This window comes from Pygoscelis adeliae, unplaced genomic scaffold (genome assembly GCF_000699105.1).
Source record: "Pygoscelis adeliae isolate BGI_AS28 unplaced genomic scaffold, ASM69910v1 Scaffold48, whole genome shotgun sequence".
NCBI lineage: Eukaryota > Metazoa > Chordata > Aves > Sphenisciformes > Spheniscidae > Pygoscelis > Pygoscelis adeliae.
Window position 1 is genome coordinate 921,094 of NW_008825618.1, and position 19,934 is coordinate 941,027.

General features: G+C 41.1%; 1 protein-coding gene across 1 annotated transcript in view; it reads left to right on the plus strand.

Annotated features, from left to right (window-relative positions):
- The window catches only part of FARP1 (FERM, RhoGEF (ARHGEF) and pleckstrin domain protein 1 (chondrocyte-derived)), a 175,508-nt gene that overhangs the window by 90,981 nt on the left and 64,593 nt on the right, over window positions 1-19,934 (plus strand). Inside the window, exons 2-4 of the mRNA XM_009333330.1 lie at window positions 11,414-11,518; window positions 15,981-16,023; window positions 17,141-17,219. Of these exons, the coding sequence (XP_009331605.1) occupies window positions 11,414-11,518; window positions 15,981-16,023; window positions 17,141-17,219 (227 nt within the window). The remainder of the gene's footprint in view (window positions 1-11,413; window positions 11,519-15,980; window positions 16,024-17,140; window positions 17,220-19,934) is intronic.

The window sequence follows — 19,934 nt, forward strand, 5'->3', positions numbered from 1 at the left end:
ATCGTTACAAGGTGCCTCTGAAATCTGTTGGTAGAAGCCCTTGCTGTAACACCCACTACACCAATTCCTCTTATTCTTCTTTCCACTCTGGTTTGTGTCCCACCAAAGGTGGGACTTCACAGTGACGCACAAAACACAGAGCTTGTACCTTCCCCTGCAAATCCCATAAGTGTGTAGACAGTTGTCACTTTTTCTGCTATGTGTGTCTTTGCATGTTTAAAAGACAGTTCAGACTGCCAATATATTCAATCTCAAGGTCTTTTGAGGCTGCTTAGAGAAATGTTGAATATGTTTCTTGTACATCCACAATACAAAGGTTGCTAAGCTGTTTGAGTTTGTCGGGTTGGTGACAGATCTTGCATGACCAGACAAGAAACTCCTGCGTGTTGGGAGCTTGACTGGCAGAAAACAACCCAAAACTTCTGCCTTTCAGGTACTTAAAGATGAGATAGCTTTTGAGACTTATGTTTTGCACTTGGAGGTTTTGTTTCCATGAAAACACTTTGTGGGTATGAATTTTACTCGTTAGGAATGAACTCAGGACCATCTCTGTTTCAGGTTCGCACATAAAATGCAGGACTACTCCACATCCAATCTAGAGTAATAGTAGGATGCTACAGCCAAGCTTTTCCCTTAGCCAGTCCACGTCGATTTTGCAAGACAGGTCAGTACCAAGTGGATCCTACAGAAAGTCTTAATTGTTTAAATTTCATGCAAGGTTACCTTCCTTATCCTGCCTCCTGTTGTGGCTGTAGGAGCACTAGATCCAGCTGGAACAGTGGCCTGGCTGAAGGCAAGAGTTAGGGTCTAGCATGAATACATTATAGGTTAGCAGCTATGAAGCTGCTGTGAAGCTGAAGGCTTCATCTAAGGGTGTACTTTGAAATTAGCAATCTGGTCATGAAAAGTTCTGTATCCTATTGTTAAAATGTGCTTTCCTTCCCCTACTAAAGTAAAAAGTAAAATACATACAATCCTGGCTGGTGTCAGCTCTTGCTCAGATTAAGAGTCATGTTGAGACTAATGCAGGCCTGAACAGGGATTATCAGAAGCTTTTGCCTGTTACATCTGATTTTGCTTTAGATTTAGGATTTAATATTTTGCCCTAACATCTCTCTTTTTTTTTCTTTTTTTTTTTCCCCCTCCAGGTCTCAGAGTTCTTGCATTTAAATGATTTCTTTTCTTCAGCAGGTTTTACTAGAATCATGGCTAAACTAAAATGTATCCAAATAAAAATAGTAAATAACCACTTTGCATCTCAATCTGGTTTTGTAGTTAATAACTCCCATATAGTCATAACACTTCATATTCTCATGTTTCCAGTCTGCCTATAAGGGCTCTGTTTTCATATTTGATGACTTTAGAATTGCCTACTCCTTCATTCTAGTAAAGTGTTTGCTTATGGCTAAACAAAATGAGGAAAAATGAGCAGGCAAAGAAAACAGACCAGAGAAGAAAGTGGTCTGAATAATAGAATGCTTTTATTTTCTTCTCAAGCACTACTTAACGTTAAAAGAAGAAAACCCAAGAATGTGGTTAGATGATTTTTGCCTTGAAACAGAGAGGAGTGGAGAACTGGGAGGTAAGGGGTGGGGGGTGTCACAGAGATTGGGGTTTCCATCCCCAATGACACGCTGGCTGCTATGCTGATGAATTACACTGAAAGCACTGAATGGTGCCATTATATTCCTTTTCAAAAGTTGTGGGCTATGAAATTTAATCTGAGGTATTTTTAATGAGTGTTCTGGGCCTCGGTTGCAGCTCTGCCCAAGAAACAAGGAGCACAGTGTGCTGCTAAATAGCGCCGAGGCTGGGGGTTAAACTCATTCAGTTTTTTGCTCACAGGGAGGGAAAGTAATATCAACACTTATTTGACAGGTATATACTTGCTTCCAGAGTTGAGCTTCAGTAATACAGCTCTCCATAAAGAAAACGTTCTGAAAAATGAGGTTCTATCAGCTTCGCATCAAACTCCCATCTAGTTTCTGAAAACGAGTCTTGTGTGTTTTCCAAAGCCAGTGTCGGCAGTGCACGCACTGGGCTTGTGCTGTGGGCACCCCTGCGCTACAGGATGTTGTGCCCGTAGCCGCTGGGCACATCTCTGCGGGCAGAGGCTCGTGGTGGAGGTGCAGCTTGTGCCAGATGGGGACATCTGCCCAGTTACACCCCGTGGCTGTCAATTAAACACAGATAATTCAGAGGTAATCTTTGTCAGAGAGGTGCCTGCTGGCATCCCTGGGTCTCCACTATGGGGTTTGGTGTCATAGTTGTGATGGCTTTGGGGTGACTCCTTCCCTTCTCGCACCTCTCAGTGAGACATCGCTTGTCAGGGAAGCTTTTTTAGCGTGCACCTGGTTTTAGAAAAGCCATGTAGCACAAAAGTATTGTTGCCTTCCATTTTTCATATGTGCTGATTTGCAAAGTAGTTTGTTTCAGGTCGTGAGGAAAGCACTGTTTTATGCATCTGCTCCGCAACTCACTCCAAGATCTGAAATTCATGACGGGCTGGCTCTGGTTCTTGCAAGTCATCACCATTCAGTGTGAAGGCTCTGAAGCTGGAATACGTCGTGCTGATGATACTCTTCAGAAAGGAAAATGGTCTCTCCCAGCAGTGGATGTTTGCCTTGCTAACGGGATAAAGAACAGCCACAAAACACTTTTTAGTTTTGCTAGTAAAATTAGGCAGAGATGACTCAGCATTTGCAAGAGCTAATTTAGGGAGTAAGATGACATATTAGTAGTAAGTTTTTTCATTGTTCTTTTAACGCCTCATTTTTCTTGTCCACACTCTGCGTTTGAAATTATGTTCAAGGAAAATAATTTTGTTTTCGTAACAGTGGCTCTGGCAAGAGTGTCCCACTGGAAGTCTCCAAGAACTGAGTGGTTGGTGTGTGAAATTTTTGCAGCCTTAAACAGTTACTTAAAAGACTCGCTCTGCCACCACTGATTTCCCACAAATGTTTTACACCTATCTGAAGGAAGTTAGCAGTAATGGTTGTACTACAAGAAACAAGGTTTGGGTTCTTTCAGGAGGGCTAATGAGCTTGTGCAGAGACCTGTTGTTGCGGTTTGATGTTTTTTGGGGTTAGGGTTTTTTGGGAGTTACTGAGATCAGCATTCATGTTTCACACGAAGACGTGCATTGTCCCCATCAGGACAATTTCATAGAGGCTCGTTAGGCAGACAACAATGAATTTTTTCAGCTGAATTCATTAGCAGAGGGGATCAGAGCATCCCTTTTAAGCTGATAAAGTGATTTTTAGGTACTTATGTGTCAAATGTACCTTTTTAAAAATGAGTACAGAAAAGTTAATACAAAGTCAGTTGTATTTTCTAGCTGAGAGTTAGATGTCCACTAGTTAAAATGCTGTAACGCAGCTAAAGGAGCCAGGGAACTGGGAAACTAATCATGAAGTGTTTTGTTAACGCTTTTCACCATGAATAACATTTTGTAATAAACAGATGTGTACTTAGACTACAGCAACCAAAGGCTGAACGTTTTTTGGTCTATAGGGTTCATGGTGTTTAGCTGACGAGAAGTTCCAGATTTGCTTTGGCATTGATGACAGTGGGATAGACGTGCAAAATAAATTCTGTGGGATTTTGTCCTTATAGCTACCTGAGGAGGAAATTCTCCTGCCTAAAAGAATCTGCCTCTCTTCCCCTTTCTTCTTCTTTACAAAGGGCTCCACTAGCTTTGTGGTGGTTGCTGCTGGATCTGCAGTAACAAACTCCTTGTCAAGCAGAAATTAGCAGAAATTAGAGTAATTTAAACGTGGGAAATAAAATCAGTATTAATATCAGTTTGCATTTGTAGGAACTGCAAAGAAATCAAATGATTGGATCATTACACCTGAAGATGACAGGTTGGTCTGTGGTGTGAAAGGCTCAGTTCTGAAGGGGCCCAGCCCATCTCTTCTCCTTTTTTATTTCCTCACTTGCACATTGAAATGGCATATATAATACAGTGTGGGTGGTATTTGCCCATTAAGTTATAAAGCTATTATTTTATGAGCCAAGTGAAAAGAGACCAAGCAGAGCCTCCAATTCCAGTAGCTTTACTGTACTGTAATTATGGAGATCTACAGTTACCTGAGGATTTACTGTAGCTGAATTTTGTATTAGTCTGTGCTGTAAGAAAAAGTTTAACCAAGCACTACTGAAAATATCCTCATCATAAAACTTTATATTAGCTTTGCTAGATCATCTTTTTCTTTTTCCTTCCACACTATTTAACTATTAAAGAGGATTTATTTATTTAGCTCTTTTCCTGGTAAGTATTTAATTTTCACCTGAATTTTATTGTTGGCTATTTCTAGTAAAGTTGATTTTGGGCACTGGAAGAGAGTTTAAAGTCTAGTCAGAGCAATCCTTCTGCTTTTGCCTATTTTAGAAAATATTTTGACATAAGCCAGTTTGTCATGATCAGAAATCCAAGAGCATGGTTACAATAACAAATCTGTGTATGTTCAAATATAGAAAATTGCAAGTTTCTTTTGGAGAAGGTGCTAGAAATGCAAGCGAAGGAGATGGTTATTAAAATCCTTCTCTTTGTATTTTTGCCTCGATAATTGTTTGCTGTGTTGATTTTTGGTTAGCAATCGCATACCTAAAATAGCCATTTTTTCAGTCGTCTTGTTTGTCATAGCTGATAGGTGGGGGAAAAAATGTAACTTTGTTGCTGCATTTTTTTTTAAGGGCAGGTATTTGGAGTAAAACACACCTGGAGTAAAAAGCACCATATGTTACAATCACACTGTTTAAAAAAGACGCCAGCACCAGCAAAATTGATTGAAGGGTAAAACTGTACATCAGAGGCTATGGAAGGCAAGCACTGGCATTAAAAGGAATACAGCTTATGTGGCGAGTGTAAAGTGGGAAAGCAGTCCACTAAAATCTTGAAAGAAAGGAACACTAAATAGTCTTATTGTACACACAGAGCAGATGATCAATTGCCTGTTTTTAAGGCAGTATAAGAGACTTATTCTGTTACTGCATTTGGCCTCAATCCTGCCTTTGATGGTATGTGCACACTCTGTTCAAAAGCGTGTGGGATACGTGCCAGGAGTGGAGCCTTCAACTACATTGAAATGGAAAATATCTTAAAAGGAATGAGGTGCCTTCAGGTTATCATGAAAATTTGCCTCTTCTACACCCTCCCTCCAAATGGGGTGGATACCTGGTGGCTGTAGGTACAGAGTGGGGGTCTGCATTCTTAGAAGTAGTGGTGGGAGTGCGTGGCTGCGCTGTTTAAAGGTGTCACTTCTGCTCTTTGCTTTGACTTGGTATGCAGGGGTGACGAGTCACGCTTCTTCCAACGCTTCCTAACTACCCAGCCTAAGCTGAACAGCAAAGTGAAAACTAGTAAGCCCAGGTGTAAGAGCTATCTTTACGGTCTAAAGCTATTTTTATAGTCATCTAATCCTTCCTATAGGATTAACACCTACACATTGAAAGGGAGGAGAGGAGAAAAAGGGCAGAGGATCTCCAAGTGTCTTGGCAGTGTTAGGTCCAGAGCAACAACACTCGGACCAGTGCTTATGGCTTTTAGTCCCACCCTTCGAGCAATAGACTTTTGCTAAATATGAATTATGCATTTCATTTTATGCCAGAAAGCAGAAGTGTTTAAAATGTGAAATTTGTCTTTGGATGCTGATGGCATTGTTCTCCTGTGAGTAGTTTTCAAGCCTCCTTTGAAGTATAAATTTCTGGCAGGGCTATTTGTTTAAGAACCCTGTTATTTGTTTAAGAACCCTGTTGCTCAATCTCATCTTTGAGGTTATTTTTATACTATTTGCTTATCATGAACACTTGTTGTTTGTGGTTTTTTTCCTTTTCAAAGCTGTAGGCACATATATAATTTTTAACAGCTTTGAATAACTGAGAAAATTCATGCTGTTAAGAATGTGGGTTTGTTATTTTTAGTATTGATTATGACTACATGACTTCAGAAATATTCATGAAAATACTGGGTGAAATTTTCACTATCATTTCAATGCAGTTGTTAAACCGGAGTATAAAAATAATTTGGGAATCAGACTGATCTGAAGGGCACGGGGTTTCCAGGGTGATTTCCCGCAAAAGAACAAATACAATTTTAGACTTAGTATTTAAACTTTGTACAGTATAATATTTAAGTATTTGTAAAATATTTAGCTTGACCAAATTGTCACATTTCATTTTTGAGCACTCAAAATGTGACGGGAACAAGACATTAGTGGAAGAAATGTCTGCCTTTATATTGTGGCAGGTGTGAATGATGAATGTACCTTTTTCTTTTAGATTAATGTAAAAGAGTTATTTTCTCTCCTTATCAGCTGTTTACTAATGCACAAGCAAGTGTAATTAAAAACAAACAAACAAACTTTTTTCTGATCCATTTGCAGCAGTTTTGAGGAATAAGAGAAGGAATAGTCTGTGCTGCCACATGAAGCTATCTCTTACTTTGACCAAAATACTGATGGGACATATATTTTTCAGATGTTCCAAAGAAAGTGCTTGTTTTATTTGTTTTTTTAACCTGGTATTACTGCTCAGTGATGTAAAAACAAACAAACAAACAAACAAAAACCTTTCAATTGAAGATCTGTTCAACTGCGGATCTGAGATTAATTGGCTAGACAGATAAAAAATGGTAAAATCACTATTTGATCCTAAACAGACACTTTTTTATTGGTATATGGTTAGTGAAATAATTGCTAAATTAACTGGGGAGTGGGGGAATATGTCCAAACCCACTTCTTTTAAACTCCTGGATATCTTCCAGATATTGCAATGCACTTTCTTTTTTTAAAAAAATCTGTATTGCAGTCTGTGCCAAAGAATGGTCTGAACAAGTATGTAGAGGGAGATTTTTTTAGATGATTGGTGATGGCTAGAACATGAAAGAGTTGTTGAACCTATTAAAATATTCACCACTGGAAGATCATAAGCAACATACTGTTTGGGATTTTGGTGGGAGTAGGGGGAGGGTGAATTGAGTAGGACTGAAATAATGAGCGGACAGCAAATGTTGAATGCACACACACAATGTGTAAAGCAGGCTACTTTGACTGGGTACCTTCATAGCTTGCAGCTAAATGTGGTGGTGCACATTATTCATAATTTAGAACTTAGTGGCCTGATGTTCCCTGAAAATGTAAAGTGACTTTTAAAATGTGATTTGACAGAGCTAAATGAAAGGCCAGTTCAAAATGCATTAAGCAATAAGGATGTGTAGCTGGAAATCAGTGAGCTGCTTTTCACTGCAATAAATTTATGATGTTACTTTGGTGTAACTAAATAACACCTCAAGAGAATAACAGTAATTCCCTGCTGTCAGTATGGCTGGGATTCACCTCATCTAAAATGAACCCTGTAACACAGGCGTCTGGGTTCCTTGTCGTCACGAGTAACAGAGTACAACTATATTGCTAAGGAAAGGTTCATTGCGAGTGTGCTCGGATGGCTGTTTTGGGGTAGGAAGAATTGCACTCTGGAGCTGCAATATTTCTTCATTGATTATACAAGAATCTGGCTGTCAACAAAAACAGGAGCAGAGGACTGCCACCCGCTGCAGCTGCTTCCCAGCTTCGGGATGTTGCATGTGATCTTCCCCGAGTTGTATTCCACCAGTATACCATACCCTTCTGTTTCCTTTTGCTCACTGCCTTACAGTGTGGCATCTGTGGTAGCAAATGGTCTGGAGGTATAGTCTTGCCACCAGCCTTCATTGTGGCAGCTTCCATGTCAATGTCCCACTTGCATGCCTCCTCCTCTTTTGATCTTCACCTTTGGGTCAGTTTTTTCCCTCCCTGAAAAAACTGGGGAGGGAAATTCGATGATGCTCAGGGAGAGCGGGAGGTAGGTCTCCTGGCTCTCCTTTCCCACAACTTCCACGTTTGGCCACATTGATGACCTTCCCTCACTCCAGTGTATGAGGCTTTTGTGATGGTCATGTAATGCTCCTGTGCTTTCTCACTGTGGCAGGGAAAGGCCCTCGTGCAGGCTGTAGTGCAGTTCCCACCCTACACTGCAACCTTACATGCATGCGTAGCTATTTTGGGGGGCTTGTGGGCCCCCATGGATCAGACCCGTGCCAGTGTGGAGCAGGGAAAGCATCCAAGCTGTGGCTCGTGGGACATGGGTGCAGCCGCAGGGCCGTGGGGCAGGAGCTGATGAAGCTTGCCTTGTGCTCGCTGTCTGAGGCGTGGCAGCAGGACCACACTTGATGGTTGGAAAATGTCTTCCAAGTTCTGGAGAAATCTTGTGTTGTCCCGTAAGCCTTGTAACCACGTTCAAGTCGGACACGACTGTTGGCTACAGATGATGTCATTGGTATGGCGCACTCATTCCTGAATGCTTCCTCTGTCAGCTCATGTTTGCTGTGATCTGAGTGACTGCCGGTTTGCTTCCATAGCCAGCGGACTGAGATTTTAATTTACTGTGTTTAAATTTTTTAGTAGGGATGTCATGGAACTGCACTGAGTCAACATCTCTGTAAGACCGAAGAGTTCCTGCTTTTGTGGATGTTGTACTTCTCCTGGTCCTGCACGACTAGAGTGTCATCAGGCTCTAAATCTCAGCAGATTTTATATGCACAGTGTTTCCCTTGAATAAACTGTCAGATTTTATTTTGAGGTAGACTGATCAAAGCTAAGATGAGTTTAGAATAATAATCTTATTTACAAATACTTGAGTAAGCAGCATTTCATGTTCCGAGGCATACTCCAGAGAAAATGCCAAGTGACATAAATGCTACAAGACTGCCGTTCCATTGTCTAAATGTCTGTAAGAAAAGAAGTTTATGAAAACACTCAGCAGGTTTTAATCAGATGCTTTTACTCATGATCTGAGATCAGACAGGCTTGCTCTCCTCAGCCAACCTTGGACGGTGTGGCTCTCTGCCTTTTTTCCTGTTAGTCAAAAATCTCCATGCTCCCAGAGACACCTTTTTTTCCCTGGGAGAAACAATGAAATTTGGTCTTTGTCAGACAGGAGTCCATCAGGTACTTTAATAAGACATATACATACATATTCACAGGCATGTTTCCATTTTACTGGTTGTGCACATGGAGGAAAGCAATATCCTCTGCCTCTTGCTGCGAGGGTGGCTGTTAAACATGTCCTTCTGCTCTCTAGTGGCCCCAGCCAAACTGAGGAGGCCTGAGATTAGTCTGGGAGCAGGAGCATTTGCCTGAAGTTTCTAAATCATTTCTAGGCGTATTTTTGGAGCAGTAAACTAATATTGTTATTACACTCCATCTAATGTCTCTTTAATATTATTCTGTTGCCTCCAAGAAAATGCACTTACTGAGAAGCTCTTTCATTAAGAGACGATGTGTGTTTGGATGTGCCTATGTACGGCGATAGATGGAGTGGAAAATGTGGGAGGCTTTCTGTTAGAACTGACACATGAGGCGCGATGGCTGGCGTGGGCTGGGCAGTGGTCATTGGGGATGCTTTCGGTTTAATGAAGGTGGAGGACGTAAAGTAAGTGTATTCAAATGTATTTGCACTTGAGATTTATTTTGGATGGCATTACGTCAGATTAGAAGTGCTCTGTCTAGAAAAATAGATGTCTTTTTTTTCCCTTGCCCTCTCTGTATCCTCTTATTTGGCATTTTGGTATGAATTACTTTAGTTACTGCAAGGTTGGTTATGATGAATGCTTAAAAAAAAATAGTACTCCTACCTGCAATCGTTCTTGATCTGTTTTCTGACGGTATTCCTGAAGCTAATGTTTGCTACAGCTAACGTTAACAAGCAGTTAATAAAATAATCTAAGTGAACATTGCTTCCTGGTGGCATAGGTCTGTTAGAGGCACTGGGAGTATGTTGGGTAAAAACCTGCTCAGCAAGTTCCTGGGGAGGTGAGCTTGGCTTTTCCCTTCTGACTTTCAAAACCAGCCAGCGGTAAAGGGTTCGGTCATCGTGTCCTGCATCACTGGGGTGACAGTGCCACTGTGGTGGCACATATATCCTGTGCCTTCCCTAGAAAAATGCCATCTTTTTAATTTCTCTGGTGTAAGACTCGCTACTGGGTATTTACTTTTCACAATTCATATTAGACAATGTTAGCTAAATTGCCTTTGGAAAGATGCTTTGGGCTTAGGATTGTGACTGGAAACCAGGTATTGCCCTAGATGGAAAAAACCTGGGGATTTGTTTTCTGGTATCCCAGTGAAACAGAGACAAAACTGCGTAGTGACATATCTGGGAGGAGGTAGGATTGAGCAGCTGCCCTCTCGCAAGTAGCCTGTTGGTACGGGCACTGCCTGGAGATGCCGGGACCTGGGCTCAGGCTCAGGTTTGAGCCAGGTCAGCCAGGCTGCCCGCCTCTAATGGTTTTTATTTTCTTCGCTCGGTTACTGCTGTTTTATTTTGCTCTGGTAATTATTTACTGGGCAGAAAGGGAAAGTGCCAATCTGTAGGTTGAGTGCAAGGGCACTTGTCCGGGGTGTGATGGGTCTCTTGTAATGGTGGAGTTTGTGCGGTTTAATGGGTTATTACTTGTTCTGAAGTGAGTGGAGATCTGTGTTTCAGGGCCTCTTGACTTAAAATAGGTGCATTTGTGCAAGGAACAAAAATATTTTATTTCAGTGATTGGCCTTTTTATACAGAAACAGTGTTTTTTGCTGAAGTCTTGCTGGTGAGCTGTAATTTTCAGTATTTGCTGCAGATGTGGATTTAACTGACGTGCTGATGAGAAGAGTCCTTACAATCAGCAAAGCCGCGGCTCTGGGAGCTAATATTGGGCTAGAACATCTGGTCTTTATAGAGGGAAGACTTTCAGTGTGTGGAAGGAAATGCTTGCTCTTGACTTCTCCAAATTACTCGACACCTCTGTTAGGGTAGCACAGACAGGCCTTGACCAGCCTCAGTGCCTCACAGCAGGAGGCCTGGGATAAGCCCATACGAAGTCAGAACCCAGGACTTGAGCCTGTTGTGTATCAAGCGGTGTCCAGCAAACCCTCAGACCCTTGTGCTGTGTATGACAGGTCTGTCAGTGAACATTTTGGTTTCAGTATTGTACACAGATATATATAGCACCACCTGACATGGCTTGAAGGGCCATGGGATGAAATAACTATCTTGTGAAATTCGCAGTAGAAATTAGCCTTGGCAGACATAAGAAAGCTATATCCCAAGTCCCCCTCTTCTACCTCTTCTATTTCATGCTATTTTTCCCTCAAAAATAAAAAAGCACCAAAGGTGGATTCTGAGCTGCCATCCAGGGATAGATGGATATTTTATGCAGCTTTAAAACTAGTGTAATTATTGTCAACTGCCCTGTGGGTATGGTTGGAATATCCACTGATTTTTGTAAACTGTTTTGACAGTGTTGTTTGCTGGACAATTTCTTAGCATAATAATTTTTATGTCACTAATTAAAGGCATCTTTGTAACCCTAGGCTTTGTTTTCTTCTTACAGCAAAGAGCTCCAGGGAAAGTTTTGCATGATGCTGTTTGCAACCACCTGAACCTTGTTGAAGGCGACTATTTTGGCCTTGAATTTCCAGATCATAAAAAGATGATGGTATGTAAAAGGATTAATTTTCAGCTGGTTTTCATCTACATACACACTGTGTTCTCTCCTTCTGCTCCTTACTTATAAGGTATATTTAATCCTCAATCTCCAAAAGAAAAAAGGGCTTTTTTAAAAAAATGTTCTTGCCTGCTGGAGTTGAAGAAATGTTTTTAAAACCTGATTACTCCTGTCAGATTTCATCTGTGTTGAATGTAACAGCCAGTTCAGACACAAGTTGGAAAAGCATTTTATCAGTCGCAGTAGAGAAGCCAAAGGCTAGACTGTTGCAGTCTTAACTCTGATTTTACAGTCCGGCTTAATTTGGAGTGCAGAAATAATCTTTCTCTACAGACAGAGAAGTTGCAATGATTGTGACACAGTTCCATGAGAAACATCATGGGGCAAGCAAATGGATAGATAAAAGGCAATGAGGCTAATAAAAAGGAAAGCAAAACCAAAAACCCCAAATAAATTGATGAAAGTCCTGTCTGGGGAGCTGTGTGGCACAGGCAGGTGTCCTGGTCCTGACACTTTGGACTCAGAGAACAGCTGCCAGCAACTTTCAGGTATTGCGCTAGTACTTCTAGGCGAAAACAGTATCGTGTAGCAGAGAAAGTCAAAGGCTAATGACTTCTCAGCCTCTAATGACTTTCCTTCTGAAGTTTGTTTCACTTTAGACTTACCGTGTGACCTACTGGCATGTGTGCTAGTTATCTGGATTGTTTGACCAGTACATTCTGGTGTATACTGGCTTTTTTGCCTGTTCAGTGAATTCTGCGCCAGTAGCCTGGCTGAGCTAAAGCAGATGACTTTGGGCAATTAGGAAAAAAAATCTGTTGTCATGCCTTAGTGTAGGCTTACATAGGCACTAAAACTGAACGCTAGTGGTCATAAAGTTTTAGGCTAACTATAATTAAAGAGGAAATTTTTTAAAATAGACATCAATCTTTGAAAGTCATCTGCTTCGCAGCTTGCTCCTGGATTTACATGAAATACAGTTTACTAGAAAGTTTCATCTTCTGCCAAATATCTTTGGCTAATGCTTAGGTAACTTGAGAGCTTAACATAACTCTTCAAAACAGTGCAACTGTACAGTACTATTACAACAGAGGGTCCATGTAGCCATGTTAATAATGACATACATACAAACATACATCAGGAATGTCAGTATGTAAAGCTGAAACAAATCCTAACATCTTGTGTATATACAGTTGCTTTTTAGTTTTCTAGAAAATAGAGAAGGTCATTTGATCGACCTTCTCTACTTCACAGGTCATTAAGTTTCAAACAGATGACCCTCTGTGTTCTGCTCAGAGACCTGAAGTAAACTAACAGTTTTCAGTCTTGTGAAAACAAAATGGTTTATTTGCTTGAGGCAGAACAAGGGAGAGCTTGCGGTGCTGCCAGTGCCTGAGGCTCTCGCAGTGGCAGGAATTGACTGGCTGGAAATATGTCCAGATGATCACAGTGAGGGAGCCAGGGCTCTGATGAAGAGGAAGGTGGAGAAAACCCACTAAGGCTATTGCCAGTTTGACCTGAATGAAAATGCCTCCATGCATCGAGCATGGTAACTCACCTGGCCCCTACTCTTGCAAAAGGAAATATTAGCCAAGTATCTGAGAGCGCCGGTCCGTGTCCCTGCTGGTTGTTCCAATCTTTGCTTCTGAAAAAGGGAGGGATCCCCAAATCTTGCCCACATCCAGTCAGCTGTGGCCCAAGAATGGTGAGATTCAGTGGAAGTAATGCCTTCGACCACCTAAAAGCAACTCACAGAAACTCTGAAGCAAGAGATTGGATTATGAATCGTTGTTTCAATGTGGAGCAGCACTCAGAGTAATGTTTACACTTAATTTTATATGATGCAGTTGAGGTGAATGTTCCTGTGGGATTTAAAACTTTCTGAGCTTCATAATGGCCATAAGGTAGAACTCAAGCATTGTGCAAATAAAAAAAAATTGCAGTTACTGGTGTGTCTGAGAAATAAAACACACGTGCATATTTTACATTCATGTCATCTGAAGAGAATGAGCTGCTTTTCCAATGTAGAATGCAATGTAAAAGGAAAAATAAATATTTAGAGCATACTTGTTTGGATGTAATCATATGTACGTGAAGTCATGTATTCACAGTTCAGCTGTGTTTGTTTCAACGTGCAAGGCTCCAGACCTCATATCTGACATATTGACAGTTGTATGTCAAGATGCCTGGCAGCTGTATACATTCAAGCGTGCCGTGCTTGTAGCAGACAAGATCTGCATGGGAGATGAACGTGGAGGGTCTGAGGGCTGCACTTCCTGCTGGGACGAAGAGAAACAAAGCACTATTGCCAAGCCTGGGGTTTCACAGAGTTTCATCACACTTGATGCCTGCCCCAATTCTCCAGCTGCTGAAATCCAGTCACTATCACGGAATGCCAGACTTTGTTTAAAAAATAAATAATCTAGCCTTTGTAGTTCCAGAGAAAATTGAAAACATGAATCTTAATTGAATCCTCACATTATTTTTCATTTCCAGTTTATAAACCACTCTCAGATTGGTTGTGTTTAGATACAGTGTGGGAGTTGCATGATGCGTAAGTTTTGATTGCTTGGGTTTGGTGATAGTGGTGAGGTCTTCATTTTGCCCCACCTTTCTCCCTATGCATGTTCAATACACGCATTTCTAGTATGCAGCAGGCTGGTCAAGGATGTTGTAACTTGCTTGTAGGATGATTGGGAAAGGGGAGAAAGGAATGACGCACTTATGTGCTCATGCTGTATCATAAACTCCCTCTGGAGGGAGAGAGAAGATTTTTTTTTCGTGTCAAGTAAAATACATTACTCCCATATTCTTGTAAGTTGGCTGTTTCATATTCAGGATTTTTTTTTTCCCCACTAAACTTGGCAAAGTCCCTGACCTTCATTGCAGATTATGTACATGCCAACTTTCTGAAACAAAACAGTTTTAAGTTACTGAAATGCCAAAAAGTGTCAGAACCAGTTTAACGTGTGATAAACACTGTGTTCCTATTCTTGGATAACCAAGTTTCTTTAGCCCTTTTGAAAAAAAAAAGACTTTCATAGGCTGAGAAACATAAAAAGAATTCCATTGAGAAACATTAGTGGGTGTGAAAGGGCAGGAATGTGAGGTCTTTGCGAGTTGGAAGCACTCATATTAGTAATGATGAAAATAGCAAACAGCATTGGAGCAGTTATAGCAGCAATACAGGCCTGTTCCCGTCTGGCTTCTCAGGTGATTTTCTAAAATGGATATTTTCAGTATGTTTCAGTCTCTGAATAATCTAAAATTATTAAAGGTCGAAGATGTATTCTTTTCAATACATACTCTTTTCTAGAGGAAGGCTCGGTTAATTTGTTTTTTAACGGCTTTAACCTTTGTGACGGTTGTAGGATGTTCCTCCACAAATTCCACATGTCTCCAAGGGAGGCTCCGTGCAATTTAGTGAGATACCAAAATACAAATCTTGGACATAGTGACCAGCTGAGGACCGTGAGCTGTTGCACCTCTCCCGGCCCTGCAAGTCGTTTGCCTTTTACTTTCTGCGTGATTCTCTCTCAGCTTCCCGTAATATTTTGCCCAGGCCCTTCTGACTGAGACTGCAAAACGGGGGTTTAGGCTCTGAAAACTGTATTTCCACCCACTGCTTCTCTTTCAAAAGCTGAAGGAAAGACCCACACACCGTCCTGAAAAATGGGTTGTTAAAAACCAGATGAAAGTAAACTATATGCAGAAGTTACACTGCCCCCAATTAAGAAATCCTAGGCCTGAGCTTCCCAGGTTTATAGAAAAGAGAAAATGTTACACAGCTATAAAGTAAACTTCCTCCCACCTGCGCTTTGTGCCATGTCTGCCTCATGCCCTTGACCTGAGAGGACATTCCTTGCCCAGGTGGTGGTGGTGAGACTCCTTCATCTCCATGGGGCCAAGCAGGGGAGCTCCACATTTATGCCCAGGCCTCATGGTGGGACTCCTGTTGGGTCCCCAAAACTAGGAGGTTGCCGCCTTCTCATTTCTCTGTTTGCCGAGCATTCCCAGCTCAAAGGCAAGCACCAGCCCCTTTCAGTTGCCTTTCTTAAGATTAATTTGGGTGAAGACCACAATGACAGTATAGGACTGTCTTTTTCTGAACTCCTTGTTTCCGTTGTTCTTTCCACAAAACGAATGGTTCCTGACCAAACGTGCCATGATTGTTGGTATCTAAGACAAGTGAGGGGGAGATCCCCTTGCTATTTCCCAGCTCTCTGAATCTGTACTGCTTCAAAAGCTGTGCCATGGTGACAGCCCATTAACAGTGCTGTTCCCTGAGCATCTTTCAGTTTTGGGGAGAAAATCCACTACGTATAATTAGGGAGAGCATGATGACCACACTGGGGGGGGGGGTAAATTAAAATCTAAGTAGTGCAATGAAAAATGCTCCTTTGCGAGCAGTAGTTTGTTCAGAGATGGTAACACCACCTTCTTTTGTTTTCAGGTGTGGCTTGATCTTTTGAAACCTGTTATGAAACAGATCAGAAGTAAGTACTTACCTCCTTGCTGTCATTTGTCTCGTCAATCTGAGAGTACTTTAGGAGACTGTCAATTGGGATCTGTATCTTCTCAACTTTCTCCACTGAATTTTGTTTGGATTATTTTTTATTTCTGTTCTGTCCTTAAAAGATGAACTGTGCATGCTGTGAAATAATGTCACATGAACATACGAAGGGGCTGACCCAGTAGGAGACAGAGGTTTAGTCAATCACTAGAAGAGGCAGTGGTGGCAATGGAGGAAACAGTTTTGTAGAGAAAAAAAGCATGCAGTAAAAGAAGGATTCAAGGAAGCATGCATTGCCAAAAGGTAACAGTAATCAGGATAAAAGAAAAAAACAGGAAGACATTATTGCTGGGAAGAAGCTAGCAAATATGTTACAGCTTTGTGACATTGCTGCAGAGCTCGGAACTGTCTGAGACCACGAGGAGGAAACCATTGGGTTAGGGGCATCAGAGAGAGTTACGGTGGGTGGTGGGAGCCAAAAGGAATTTGTAAATAGCCATCAGCTCTGGGAAGAGTAGAAGTGAACAGGAAAGGTTTTGGTGATTTTGTTTCTCTGTCAAATATCAGCAAAGTTCTTAATTTATTGAGCTTTGCCATTGAGATTAAGTTTTCCTAGGTGCCTCTCTGGTCATATCAGTCTGAGTGTATGCTCTGGCACCTCTCCATCCCACGAGAGAGAGATGCATTGCTCCTTTTGTCACTGGTTGTACTTACAAGAGTCAGAACAAATGTGCTGCTGTTAAAACAGAAATAGTAATTTGCTAGTGGACTTGAAAAATAGAGTGTATTTTAACTCCTTCCTGTTCTGAAGCAAGGAAAATAAACACACATAATATATTTTATTGGATCAACTGATGTAATTACTAAAAACAGACTTGGTTTTGGCAGAGTATCCCTCTGCTGAGTTACTGTTCTCTTTTATTGTGTGTAAATTTTATTGTGCAATCTCTAAATAACCTGAATACTAACAAAGGACAGGAGGGTAGCATGAATGTATGCGCTGCAGGTTCCATGAATCACCCCTCGTACATCATTCTGCATAATAAAATTTGGCCAGCGTGATACTGATGTTCACTAAATTCCTTTGACATTTCCCCTAGGACCAAAGCACGTTGTTGTAAAATTTGTGGTAAAATTCTTCCCACCTGACCACGCTCAGCTGCAGGAGGAACTGACAAGGTTAGTAGCTGCATGACTTTTTTTTTTTTACTAAATCTCTGGTGGACAGAGGGGAGAACATGGAATCTGAGATGATTGAGTGAGGATCAATGGCTGCCTCTTAGAATTAGCTTGATGTTATTTGCCCCAACCTTGAATGCACCTGAAAAATAGGCTCTAAGATTCTGTTGCAGTCTGTGCTGAGAGGTTCTGCAAAGTGCAGGAGTCCTTTGCCTCCTTGGATTTGGGGCCCTGGGAGAGCTCTTCTTACCCCAAGAGAAGGCGGTTTGGCAACGGAGTTCTCCAAGCCCCTTAGGCAGTGGTGTTGGAGAGGACCTGACTAAGGCATGTGTTGGTGCCCTGGGGCGCTCCTCTGCTGAGGGACACACGTGACTCTGCACCCGCATTTGGGAGAGAGTTGTTTTGCATGAATTGCCAAGTTGCAGCAGCACTGGATCCTATTCCTATAGCCAACGCAAATGCCAAAGGTTTGCACAGGTGGAACTGTGACCTTGCAGGTGGAGAAGTGGAAAGGAGAGGGAATAAAATGAAAAGTAAGAGGAAGGTAGAGAAAGATACACACATATGCAGAAGGAGTACCTTAAAGGTGTGTTTATTTTCAGTGCATTTGAAAAACTTCATTTAAGCTCTGAATTTCACACTGCATTGGCATAAAGAATCATATTTCTCTGTGAGTAAATATGTATATGAGGGACCTGTTAAGGTTCTTCCTCATTAGCAGGTCTTTCCTTTATGGTCAGAAACATTGTTTTGTTGCAGTATTTCTTCACTGAAACTTTTCAACTCTTTTTCTGATCTACAAGACTAGTATTTTTTAATTCCATTTTTCTGTTCTGATACAGTATTTTCACTATTAGTTTTTATTTTCAATCTTCCCACAAGATGAAGTCCTCTTTTACAAAGAGCTCATGTCCTTATGACCTGCTTTATAAAGAACAAGTCCACCTGTTCTGTGTTTGTCTCTGTCTTGTTTTATTTTGGTAATAGAGCAATGGAATGAAAAAAAAAAGAAATTGTTAATATCTCTTGCTGGCCTGGACAGAGGAAAGTAGAAAAGTGGGGTAGGAAGAAGGAATATTTACTTGAAAGACTGAGTAAAAACAATGAAAGGATAAATGAAAACTCACAACGTGATGTTACTAATGAAACATTTCTGTTTCCGAATAGATATTCTGCATATCAGTTGCTTAGCATGTGAACTGTAAATGGATGTTTGGTGATCTCTTTTTGCACCTGGAGACATGTCTCTGTTCTTTTTTATTTTGGTAATAGAGCAATGGAATGAAAAAAAAAAAGAAATTGTTAATATCTCTTGCTGGCCTGGACAGAGGAAAGTAGAAAAGTGGGGTAGGAAGAAGGAATATTTACTTGAAAGACTGAGTAAAAACAATGAAAGGATAAATGAAAACTCACAACGTGATGTTACTAATGAAACATTTCCGAATAGATATTCTGCATATCAGTTGCTTAGCATGTGAACTGTAAATGGATGTTTGGTGATCTCTTTTTGCACCTGGAGACATGTCTCTGAATCCTAGTGACTTTTTTGGTTAGATTTTAAATTTTAAAGTATGCTAGAGAACTTCATTATATGTACACAGTGGTGTGTAGGATGTGGAAAGCTTATCCACGGGGAACAGCTTCATCACTTGAAGAAGCAGAGAATACAATACTTTTGTGCTATATTCCTCTACTAGGGTAATTTTTGTATGGGTAGGCAGATGTCTGCAGCTTTCAAAAGGACATTATTTAGATCTCCTACGTTATTTCATGTACTGTGTATGTTTCCATACTCCTCAAATCAGCTTGTCCTTTTCATGTAATTTACCTACATCTCCTCATTCAGAAACTCACTGTTCAAATGCGAGCTTTTCACTGAACCTATTAAAATCTAGTCTTATTAAAAACTATTGAGATCCTAGTATGTGTTCCCCAGAGGAGCTGCAGTCTTTGGAAGGCTTGTTAAGGTGACTAACCAGTTCAGGTTTTATACCAACTGCAGGAGAAATGCTTACTGCTAGGTCATTTTTTTCTAGGGAAGAATTTGATGCTGAGTAAAACTAAGCAATTTCAATTCCTGTTGAAACTAGAAGAACTTTAAATGTTGAAGTAATGTTGTGGACCCGTGATGTCTCTGCACTTAAACTGTCTACGCAGAGTTGCCCTACATGGCTGAGATGGTTTGGAAGCGAATATGTTAAAAATGGCTGGTGCACAGGCGGTGCAGGTAATGGGGCCACAAAAGTATCAGAGCTAGCTAGAGTTGTTCGATCGAGATCTTGCTCCTCATTTCCAGGAGAGTGCTAAAAGTGGAGGTTTAGAATTCTCCTTGTGTTCTGCAAGAACTAACTGATAACTCTAAATCGCTGGTTCATCTGGCATTTCTTCATCGTTACAAGTAGCTCCATTATCTAGTGCCGCTTGCTGTGCGGTTGCTGAGCACTTAATAGCTGTCACATTTGCTTCCACTGTCATATCGCTTCCAGATCGCATTGCTCTGGTTCAAAGAGAGGGAGGGAGGGAGAAAAAGAGGGATATCTTGGTTCTGCAAAGCAGCCACCATGTAAGACTCTAACGGCTGTAAATACAGTATCTGTCATGTTTTATTTAGCTTCTAAACTTGGGAAATTCAGATCACTTCTGTAGATTCCAAAAAGGGAAAGGAACGTGTAGCCAGAACTGGAGTTGGCATTGAAATACTTTCCCCTCTTTCCC